Source organism: Vigna radiata, chromosome 1 (genome assembly GCF_000741045.1).
Source record: "Vigna radiata var. radiata cultivar VC1973A chromosome 1, Vradiata_ver6, whole genome shotgun sequence".
Classification (NCBI taxonomy): domain Eukaryota; kingdom Viridiplantae; phylum Streptophyta; class Magnoliopsida; order Fabales; family Fabaceae; genus Vigna; species Vigna radiata.
The window spans coordinates 27,322,118-27,333,705 of record NC_028351.1 but is presented as its reverse complement, the minus strand read 5'-3'; the positions used below and the strand labels follow the sequence as shown (position 1 = coordinate 27,333,705).

General features: G+C 38.0%; 2 protein-coding genes across 5 annotated transcripts; both read left to right on the top strand.

The window, feature by feature from the left end:
* The first annotated feature begins 1,379 nt into the window (after positions 1-1,379).
* On the top strand, positions 1,380-9,215 carry LOC106756116 (protein SET DOMAIN GROUP 41). 4 transcript variants are annotated; one of them, XR_002669905.1, is made up of 6 exons: positions 1,380-2,201; positions 2,288-2,333; positions 2,427-2,527; positions 7,525-7,623; positions 7,822-8,921; positions 8,957-9,215. XR_002669905.1 is itself a non-coding variant. In XM_022786909.1 (6 exons), the coding sequence occupies exons 1-5, from the start codon at positions 1,515-1,517 to the stop codon at positions 8,848-8,850; spliced, it is 1,962 nt and encodes a 653-aa protein (XP_022642630.1). In that variant the 5' UTR covers positions 1,380-1,514; the 3' UTR covers positions 8,851-8,868; positions 8,994-9,215. The 4 variants fall into 4 exon arrangements, 3 of the variants coding, with proteins under 3 accessions (XP_022642630.1, XP_014493916.1, XP_022642632.1); XM_022786909.1 differs by having other exon boundaries at positions 7,822-8,868; positions 8,994-9,215; XM_014638430.2 differs by having other exon boundaries at positions 7,822-9,215.
* Positions 5,371-7,518, top strand: LOC106756196. Its single transcript, XM_014638550.2, has one exon. The coding sequence runs from the start codon at positions 5,567-5,569 to the stop codon at positions 6,794-6,796; it is 1,230 nt and encodes a 409-aa protein (XP_014494036.2). The 5' UTR covers positions 5,371-5,566; the 3' UTR covers positions 6,797-7,518.
* Positions 9,216-11,588: the final 2,373 nt, after the last annotated feature.

Here is an 11,588-nt window from a genome sequence, read left to right as displayed (position 1 = left end):
AACTAATAAAAACAAATCTTAAAAAATAAAATTAATAAAAACAAATCTTAAAAAATAAAACTAACAAAAACATAATATAATCTAAAAACGCTTAAACGGATCTGGGAATCCGTCAACGGACGGTTTTACGAAAGTATTACTAACCTGGACTCCAAGAGGATCGCTGCTGAGGTTGGATAGAACACCACCACACCAATGTAATGCAGAGATATAATAATTTAAGGACAAATTCTTTCAGAACAAATCGATATCTCAATTATCACTTGAAATACAAGAAGAATGGGAGAAAGAATTTATAGAAAAATAGAACAAAGAATTTGTGGGAAGAAAGCGTAAAGATGAAAGCATGAAAATAAAAAAAAAAGAATAAATAGATTATGTGGGGGTGGGAGAATAAAATTATAAAATTGTATTTTTAAATATAAATTTTTGCTAAAGGATAAAATTGGAATAAGAAAAAATAGAGGAAAGGGTAAAAATGGAATGGGGGGTGGGGGTTGGAATTGGGGAGGTGCAGGGAGCAACCCCCGAGTTGCTTTCAATCGTTGCCAGTAGTTGATAAGTTTTTGGTCCTATACACACCATGATAGGCTTACAACCCAAGGATCTTTTCAATATTCACACCACCTAATTTCTGTTGTCACACCTTGTTTTTAACCCAATTCACATTTTTATTATCCACACATTCTTCGTTTTCTTCTTACATCCCAATGAGCTAACAAGCCCAATAAATTACTTACACCACCCTGTTTTTCACCCTCCACGCCTCACACACAGTAGCCAGCCACACCTCATCTTCATCTTCTTCCTAGTCTCCAAAAACACTCCATCATCATTTTATGAAAAGGAGAATGGAAGGGGCTTCTCGCATGAACAAATTTTTCACCGGCAATGGAGGTAGAAGAAGCCTCCCTCCCACTACGTGGTTGAAGAAGATAAACATGTTTGGGCCTCGACCACGGCTTCTCGTACCTCCGGTATTTACCCCATACACACCCCTTTTTATTTTGGACCTAGTTTTATATCTTACTCACTGCATCACCATATTGATTGTTCGCACCGCATATTAAGTGCTAACTGCAGCACTCATTTTACTATTCTTGCACGCTGTTTGTTTTGCTTTTGCCTAGTTTGCTCGTTGCATTCCCTTACAAGTTGCACTCTCACGTTATTGTCTCTAGTCATGCTTCTTGCACCCATTTATTTACTCCTGCATCTCCCTTCCTTTTATGTCATTTTCAAACCTTTACTTTTACACCCCATATTTTACACATATACCAAATTTTTTTTTCTTACTTTTTAAAAGTTTTGGATTTCTGTTGTATTTTTTGCAGCATTTGTTTTAATTTTTGATACCTCCACCTTTTATGAGTTTCTTCATAGTTCATGGTAAACAATAGATCTTGAAATTATTTTACCCCTTTTAGTCTAATAGAAATATATTCTTCCTGAGCAAGAGAAGAATGTGTTGTAAAAAAGACAAGTTTGAGAAATGAGGAGAAGGAGAAAGAAAGATGGAGATGAAAAGCAGTGAAGAGATAGAGATTGGAAGAGACATAACTCCAACTCTCACTCCTCTCTCTTTCTCTCTCCACAATTCCAATCTCAACACTCACTGCTCCGCCTGTTTCTCTCCTCTTTCCAGCCCTTTTCCGTCCATTCCCACTCCCCTCTTCTACTGTTCCCCTCCCTGCTCCGCCGCCCTTTCCCCTCTCCACAACTCCTCCGCCGAGATCCACCTCCCTCCCTCCGCCCATTCCTCCGACCTCCGTGCTGCCCTACGCCTCCTCTGCTCCCACCGCCCCTCCTCCTCCCTCCGCCTCGCCGGCCTCCTCTCCAACCACCCCATCCTCACCTCTCCTCAAACCCCTTCCCTCTCCCATCACGACGACCATGTATCGGAGCGAATCAAGCTCGGCGCCGCCGCCATGGCCCAATCCATCTCCGTGCAGCGTGCCGTTCCGAACGACGACGCCGTTTTGGAGGAGGCTACGATGGCGTTATGCGCGGTGCTGACGAACGCCGTAGAGGTGCACGATAACGAAGGGCGCGCCCTCGGAATCGCTGTTTTTGATCCCACCTTCTCTTGGATCAACCACAGCTGTTCTCCCAACGCATGCTACCGTTTCGTCCTCTCTTCTCCTCCTTCCTCTTCTCATTCCGATGAACCTGAACTTCTTCGCATTGCTCCGCATCCACAAGTGAACTACTCTTTCTTCTTCTACTTCGTTATGTTACTTTTTTGCTTCTCTTGTCCTCTGTTTAGACTGTACTTGGTGTTTTGCAGATGGGTAGTGGTGGGAATTGTGTTAGCAGTAATGAATTTGACAAAGGTTGTCATTGGTTTTAGTCAGTTCATTGTTTAATATGCTTTAACTTTTCAAAAATAGAAAACTAATGAATTGATTTTGTTCATGAAAATGTAGAGGTGCTGGGTTATGGCCCTAGATTGGTTGTGAGGAGTATCAAGAAAATTAAAAAGGGAGAAGAGGTCACTGTAGCCTATACGGATATCTTGCAGCCCAAGGTATGGTTCAAATTAGTTTTATTATTTATCAGCTGTTAATTAAAATAATTCTGCACTCTCAATCAATTAAAAATCACCCTAAAGTCAATAACCAATTAAAATTACACTCTTAATACTTTACAAAAAATTAATAATCGTATTACAAAACTCAACAATCTTACATATATGAGATGGTATAATATAAGAAATAGCTTTGCAGTCTATTTATATTGAATTTTGTTATTCTGGGAAAAAGAAGCTATATGTGCCTTCACTTTGTAGGAAATGAGAGATGGAGGTTAAATAGAAAATGAGAGAGTACGGTCATTTTTAATTTTGATTTTATATGTAGTTATTAAGTTGATTTTTTCATATCCAGTTAAAACATTACATTGCTGTAGTTTTTTTTTTTCTTTTATAATACTAATTAAGGAGTAAAAAATAGTCCAAACAGTATGGAGAACAAATCAAAAGTGGGCATTACCAGTATAATTGTTTTAGATATACGTCATGGATTATTAATGAGATTGCCCCTGTACTGCTTAGTTAAGACCTTTGACGAGCATTCTTATTATTTTAGTGTAATTATAGAATCTTTAACTTCTATTTGATGGACGTTGACAAATAATGAAATATGGTGCACTTGTGAAGTATGGAGTTTGAACACTCGAATATAAGAGGGTGCAGGTTTGTGCTGGATTTGGACACTCCTGTCTGTCTTTCGCACAATAGAAATAAAAGCTTGAAATCTTAATGTTACACTTAATATTGTTGTCACAATGTAGCTGTTCACGTAATCAATTCAATTGGTTGTAGCAATGACGGTGAAAATGTGAATATGTGCTTCTGTTTTACTACTTTGACCTACATCACTTTTATTAGCCTGACGTGCACGAGTGACTGGAATAATTTCTTCAGAATTTAGAAAGAGTTACTGTTGCTACTATCTAGCACTGGTGGGTGGTGATTTTATGTTATACTACTGCCGTTAATGCACATCCTCGTGGGAGGGGATTGCTTACTATTTTTATCTTGGTTTGCTTTTATGGATGAATTACATCTTCTTTGTTGAGAGACACACTGTCTCATTTCTTTTACATGAATACAATTTTATGTATGATAGGGAATAAAGAGGGGAAGAGGTGGTAGGTAGTTATAACCGTATTATTAGTATTATTAGTTTGGGTGGGAAATAAAGCTCCTATATAAGAGTTGAGGGGGGTGAGGGACATTTTACGCTTTTGAATTGATATATTGTGTAGACAGGATCACGTTTATCCTGTGGAGAGAGAATTTGGCTCTCTTGGAGGTTGTTACAGCTGTGCAGTGGTGATACTAAATAGAGAATATACAGTTTATACCCTTTTTTCTGGTGTTTCTGTAGGAGTGAGTGCATTGTAGATAGGTTTTCAATCCGGAAACCTATCAATTTGGTCCGACCTGCCGGATCAGCAAGAGATCGGAGAGAGATGGAGGGAAAATTAAATGCATTGGAAGGAAGAATGGAGGGGAGGATGAACGTGATCGAGGGACGAATGGAAACCTTAGAGACGATGGTGGATGGGTTGAAAGCAGAGATGACGGGTTTACGGCAAGAACTTAGAGAGTTCATGCGAATGTTTGGAGAACGAGGATGAAATGCTGAGAGCCATCCGGAGGGAAGTCAGGATTCAATGAATGGAATCCGAGGAGAACGAAGAGAAGATGACGAAGAAGATATGAGTGGCGCAACCAAACTGGGTGAAGCGGGTTAAGTTACCAACCTTTGAAGGAATCGATCCGCTAGGGTGGATTTCTCGCGCGGAAAAATTCTTCGAAATCTAGAAGGTGACGAAGAGGGAAAAGCTCCGACTGGCGTACGTCTGCATGGAAGGGAGCGCAAGTTACTGGTACCGCTTCTGGAAAGAAAAAATGCAGGCGCCAACATGGGAGGGGTTGCAGGAAGCTCTAATAAGGAGGTTTGGAGGTCATGACAGAGGAACAGTGTTTGAGAGGCTAGCGGCGGTCAAGCAGAACAACACCGTCGACGAGTATATACAGGACTTTGAAATGTTAGTGGCGCAGACGAAGGACGTGTCGGAGGATCAGCTCCTGGGATATTTTTTCGCAGGTTTGCAAGGGGAAGTCAGAAGTCATATTCGTTTGCATAATCCCTGAGATTTATTGTCGGCGATGGAGGTGGCGCGGGACGTAGAGGAGGCGAGTCGAGGCGCACGAACGGTGGGAGGAACCGGAGCCAGGAGCGGCCAGTCGTGGGGGTGATATCAAGGTGGGACTGGCATAGTAGCGAGATCGGAACCGATCAAACAGGGTCCGGAACATTCAGGGGTAGCAGAAAGTGTGGCGGTGACTCATAGGGATGGTTCTCAGGGACCGGCGACGTGGAGCGGGGAAAAGTACAGTGAGCGACGATCGCGGACGAGGATCCAGGAACCTACCTTATCCCGAGTACATCAGAAGGAGGGATGAGGGGTTGTGTTTCCACTGTGGTGGTCTTTTCAGTCCCGGCCATCGTTGCCCAGAGAGAAGTTTGCGGGTGGTGATCATGGGGGAAGACGAAACCGATGGTGACGAAGAGGAAGAAGGTGGGAAAGAAGTTGGACATAAACGCATGGAGTTGTCGTTGTTCTTCGCGGGTGGGCTCACTCAGCACAAAATTATGAAGCTTCAAGGCTGGGTTCGGGGGAAAAAGGTGATGATCCTCATCGACAGTGGCACTAGCCACAACTTCATTGCAACCGAGTTAGTGGAGGAGCTGGGCTTTCCAGTAGAAGAGACCCCACCATATACCGTGAGTTTGGGAGATGGCCGAAAGAAACAAACAGGAGGCTGTTGCAGTAATGTTCCAATAAATGTAGGTGAGACGGAGGTATTTGAGAATTTTTATTTGTTTGAATTAGAAGGAGTAGATTTGATTTTAAGAATGGAGTGGTTAGCTAAAGTAGGGAAAGTAACCATTAATTAGGGAGAATTAAAAACGGTTTATAATCAGGGAGAGCAGGTGGTAATGATAAAAGGGGACCCCACCCTCTCACAAAAGTATTGGAACCAAAAGCTTTAATGAAAAGGAAAGCGGTGGAACCTAAGACCTTGATTTGGACTTTGGGAAAGGCAAAGATAAAAGCTAAAAAAGTAGAGACCAGTCCAGATTTAACAAGGATCCAGACAGAGGAGCTACAACTACAGTCGATATTGTCAGTTTTTGAAGTGGTTTTTAAGGAGCTTAGGGGTCGACCACCAGACCTAGTCCACCAAATCCTGGTAAAAGAAGGGATTGATTCAGTTACTGTCCGCTCTTATATATACCCTCATGTGACGAAGGCAAAGATTGAAAACCCTAGGCAGCAACAAAGAGAAGAAGAAAAAGCACATGTGAGCCTAGTGGTTGCAGCAATGGCGGAGCACTTGCCATTGATATTCGGGATGGGGAAGGTCACAGTGAAGTGGCCATTCTACTTCCAGACCGGTGCGTATAGGCACAGTGATTGGTGCTCTTTCCTCCACACGAAGCTGAGCATAAGCCCCACCATTCTGCTCCCCAACATGTACCAGTGCTCCGACATGATAACCCCCGACGTCGACGTCCTCGGCAACCCCATCGACTCCCGCCAGATCCAGGACCACTTTGAGGAGTTTTATGCGGGTATCTTTAAGGAGCTCTCCAAGTACAGCGAAATCGAAAACCTCCATGTCTGCGACAACCTCGCCAACCTTATGGCGGGCAATGGATACGCTAAGTTCAAAGAGGAGGAGCATACTGCAAATACTGTCAGGAACTTCACTGGATGGTTTTATGCCGATAGGTCAATTATTGTGGACTTCTCGCGGGTGACAAATTTTCGAGGAGTTCCTTGCAGCCAATATGAAGAAAATACTTGCAACCACCGAGGCTGCAACTTCATGCATTTGAAAAGAATTAACTGGGATTTGAGGCACCAATTATTTGGGAAGCACCATAGACAGAACAGTAGAAGCAGAGTCCTTACGGGCATCGCTGCCATGATGAGCGGTCCCATCATAGTCATAGCAGAAAGTAAGATGACAGGGACCACCATCATGAGAGTCGTCGTAGTAAACGCAGGAGCTCGAGTTCTGAACTTAGGAGAGGAAGAAGTGGAAGTCTTGCTTGGCCCAATGTTCTGGCTCCTCAAGATTCTTGACAAGAGGCAGAAACAGAGAGATGAAAAGGTAATACCGCAAATATTGGTTGAATGGCAAGAAGGGGAAGGAAGGAACAACATAGACGGATGTGCTCACTATTCAGGAACAATTCCCACACTTCAACCTTGAGGACAAGGTTGCACATCAGGCGGTGGGTAATGATAGGGAATAAAGAGGGGAAGAGGTGATAGGCAGTTATAATCGTATTATTAGTATTATTAGTTTGGGTGGGAAATAAAGCTCCTATATAAGAGTTGAGGGGGGTGAGGGACATTTTACGCTTTTGAATTGATATATTGTGTAGACAGGATCACGTTTATCCTGTGGAGAGAGAATTTGGCTCTCTTGGAGGTNGTTACAGCTGTGCAGTGGCGATATTGAATAGAGAATATACAGTTTATACCCTTTTTTCTGGTGTTTACGTGGGAGTGAGTGCATTGTAGATAGGTTTTCAATCCAGAAACCTATCAATGTTGTTTTCATTCTTAGTAGTGATAAATAACTGCATGTATTGTGTTTATCCTTTTTCATCGTTTAATATCTCATATTTGACTTTTATATATAAAATATGTTCCCTCCCTGGCTGGCATATATGAGCTATTTATTTTATTTCTATTAATTGTTATATTATTTATCATAAGAATGTAGCAATTTGGGAAATTGTCATTTAAAAGCTAAGTTGTCTGGTAAGTAATAAATGTATACGTGTTTCTCATTATAATTAGTTGAAGTTTTACTTTTCTCTTTGAAACTTTTTATTTTTTTCTTTTGGTTTTGTCTTCAATTTTTCTTCGCTCTTAGTTCAATTCCTTTATTGATCAATTCTATTGATCTCAACTTGTATTTTTCTTGTCTAGGAAACGAGACAGTGGGAGCTATGGTCAAAGTATAGGTTTGTTTGTTGTTGCAAACGATGTAGAGCTCTTCCTTTTTCATACGTGGATCATGCATTGCAAGTAAGTCTTTGAAATCTATATTCTACTCTTTGTTAAGCCTGCCTTTACCAAACATTTTGTGCTACTCACTCAACTACAGTATTATTTGCCTTTTCGGTCTGCAATTTTCTGCTACTAAACTTGGGATGGAAAGTGCCACAACTTACTGATATTATTATTGGACACCGGACAGTCTAACATGGTCAATATATTTTGTAGGAAATTTCAGCTTTCTGTTATGATTCAACGGATTCATATTCCAAGTTCCTCAAAGACATGGCTGATAGAAAATTGAGTGAGTGCATTGATGATGTCATATCAGAGTATCTTTCGGTTGGTGATCCTGAGTCTTGTTGTGACAAGCTTCAGAAGATACTCATGCAAGGTCTAAATGAGCAGTTAGAATACGTTAAAGGAAAATCAGATTCTAAGTTCATGCTGCATCCCCTCAACCACCATTCTTTAAAAGCGTACACGACACTGGCTTCAGCGTATAAAGTTTGTGCCAGTGATTTATTGTCTGTAGATTCTGCAATAGATACAAACCAGTTAAAGGCTTTTGACATGAGCAGGACCAGTGCTGCATATTCGCTGTTACTTGCTGGTGCAACTCATCATCTCTTCAATTATGAATCCTCACTTATTGTTTCTGTTGCAAATTTTTGGATAGGAGCTGGTGAATCCTTGTTATTCCTAAGCAGAAGTTCTGGATGGGGTACGTGTGATAATTTGGGTCTGATTGTTCCCAACCATACTTCAGCCATTAAATTTAAATGGTCGAAGTGTTCATTAGTTGATAGGATTAGAACCTGTATAGCAAATGGTCAAATTAACAGTGCCGATTTTGAGAATGTATCAAATGAATTTATTTATTATGTCTCAGATATTACACAGAAAGTATGGGGTTTTCTTATCTCTGATTGCTCTTTTTTGAGATCCTGTAAAGATCCTATTAATTTCAGTTGGCTAACGTCTACCAAAAGCTCCAATAGAATGGATTTTGAGGTTTGCGTTGACAAAAGTTACAAAACTGAGCTCAGTTACACCCATGAACCTGAAAACAGCATCTATATCTGTGAAGAACCAACCTCCACTGATGATGTATTAGCATGCCTTTTACAGCTTGGTTTACACTGCTTAGCTTATGGGGGATTGTTGGGCAGTATTTGTTATGGTTCCCAGTCTCATGTGGTTTGTCATGTTCAAAACGTTCTAGACCGTGAAAAGAATACTGTTTTATACTCGTGAAGAATCTTGAAAGTTCATGTAGGCAACCTTGCCAGATATCCTGTCAATACGAAATTTTGGGTTTATCTTAGCTTGATAACTGATAATGGGTAAACATCAAGATGAAGTTGATGGATGTTTTGGGGTTTGTTTTCTGTTGCCAGAAGCTTGATGCATGACAGTTTTGGGAATGCATCGAAGAGATAGATGTACGGTTCATTTCCATCATCAAAGGGAGAAAAATGGAAGACGAAAGCTTATATGACCATTGAAGAAGAAATGGTATTTTGTAGCTCTTATAAATGGTTATTGGTAAATTATTATTTTGTACTATTTATTTAGTCTTTTGCACTATCTTATATTAATGAATTGTATTTAATTTTTCATTATTGTCTCATTTTCACTATTTGAACTTAATTGGATAATTAGTTTTTATTTTAATTAATTTAAATTATTTAGACTTAATTATTTCAATTATTATTTGTAGAACAAATTTTAAAATTATTATCGAAACTTCAAGAGGATTCTCACACCATTTATTATTTTTCACATCAGTATTTAGTTTTAATTTCATTTTTAGGTTAGTTTTGGATCTATTTTTGGGTATATTTTGTAGAAGTATATTAAAAGGACATAATTGTAATTTGTAGAAGCTCATTAGAAGGGTAGAATTATAATTTGTACATTTCGTATTACCTTTGTAATGATATTTTCGTTTTCACTTTATTGTTTCAATTGTGTTTTTATGGTAGCTTAAGTACTTTTGGTTGGTCATTAGAAACATTGCATCATTTTTATGAGATTTCTGAACCGTAATTGTGATTTTGTAGTTCTAACTTGGTTGACATTAATTTGTTTCTGGACTTGCAATTGGGTATACATTTAGTTGCCTAATTGGTGTTTAATAGGCTTAGTTAATGAAATGTGTGGTGCAGAATTGATTGAATGTTAGCATTGCGCTTGCATAATTCTCTTTTATTAAAACATGGTTAGTCTTCGCTTAGTTGGTTAACTTGTGTTAGATTAGGGGTTAGAGGAGGGGGTAATTGTTGTTAATCTATGATTGGAACAATGTAATTGAGCCATTGATTAACCGTTTTAAATTTGTGTTTATATTCGTGTTTAATTTGGTTCATTTTAGTTCACAAAATTGTCCACAAAATCACTCTCCACCACGTGTTCGGCCTATTGCCTGAACCAAAGTTTGATCCTTAACGACCTAAGTCACTTCCTAGTTTATATTGCACTTTAATTGCATATTAATTTGATTCAGGTACGACCTCGGTTAGTTCTTCACCTTTCACTTTTAAGAAATGGCATTATTTTGCGACAGGATTAGGGCAATTATGATAGTTATGGAAGAACTTATGAGTGTTATACTTGGTTCAATTATCTATTGTAGCAGTTAATTTGTAGATTTGGTGTGAAACCATTGGTAGTCTTTTGGAAGCAATTATTATGTTGTCTTTCTTTAGAGTTCGTGTATATGAAATTTGGTTTGAAAAAACACTTCAACCATAAAGTTAATTAATATACGAGTAACATAATTAGAAAACATATATCTTAAGATTTTTACTTATTTATTTAGTATAATACTTTTTTACTTTTTATATTGACGTTTAGATCAAAATTAATTATTTGATTACTCATTAATCATACATAACTTAAGAATAATAGAGAATTATCTTTTCATTAATCATATACAACTTATGAATGATTGAGAATTATCTTTTGAACATATTTGAGAAGAATTTGAACAAGAGCAATTACAATTTAAAGAATCTATGATAAAATAAAAAATCAAAATACATCTTGAATTTTATAATGTTCATGAAGGAGAGAATTTAAAAAACATGATTGTCATGAGCATAATAGAAAAATAATTTAAGAAATTAAATAAATTGTAATTTTATTTTAATGATAAACCAATTTTTGTTTGCTCAACATAGGTGAGGGGATCTCTCTAAATTAAAATTTGTATATGTAATTCTCGTTTTATGTTATTTTTATATATTTTGGGTTTTGAGTTTTATTTTATAGTTGTTAAGTTTTTTTAAACTTCATAGGTATTAAAGTTTATGTAAATACTTTTAAGTTATATTGTATGTATTTTTTATATTTAAGAGAAGATCCTTATTTTGTGTCCCTTTTATTAATATAAAGAAAATATAACACATAATAGCAAGCAATGTAAGATGATTGAGATAATATGAGATATATAAAAGCAAACTTAAGTAGTACATAAATGTATATTATATACACCATAAGTCATACATAGATAATAGTCAAAATAGTCAAATGAACATGTACTAAAACTGAATTTAAGATGACTCAAAGTGATGGTGGAGTTGACCTATGTGAACTTCAAGTTAAACAACTCAAGCATTAAAGTTGTCAAATTGATACCAACAAAAGCTAAGAACATCTTCATTAACTTCCTAATGCTCAAATGGAATAAGGAGGATGGCAAAATGGGCCCTGCAATTGATAAAATTTTGCATGTTTAAGATGGACACAACAAAGATACTTAGTCCACATTTTGCTTGCATGTGAGAAAAGTTATAAGATATAGAATGAATGATTTATAGTGGGTAGGTACAATGTGGTTAATGCTACAAAATGATTTAAAGCACTTTATGTAATTTTAGTTATAGGTAATTTCAAGGAAAGAAAAGGAGATGGAATGAATTTTGTGGAGATTTATATCATGGAATATAAGGAGACAAAAAAACACAATTGTGCTCTCTTATGAAATTTTG

Excerpts from the sequence above, each read along its gene's own strand:
- LOC106756196 (XM_014638550.2), top strand. The coding sequence starts at position 5,567 with ATGAAAAGGAAAGCGGTGGAACCTAAGACCTTGATTTGGACTTTGGGA.
- LOC106756116 (XM_022786909.1), top strand. The coding sequence starts at position 1,515 with ATGGAGATGAAAAGCAGTGAAGAGATAGAGATTGGAAGAGACATAACT. Across the intron at positions 2,528-7,524 it reads CGGATATCTTGCAGCCCAAG|GAAACGAGACAGTGGGAGCT; the intron begins GTATGGTTCAAA and ends TTTCTTGTCTAG. Across the intron at positions 7,624-7,821 it reads ACGTGGATCATGCATTGCAA|GAAATTTCAGCTTTCTGTTA; the intron begins GTAAGTCTTTGA and ends TATATTTTGTAG.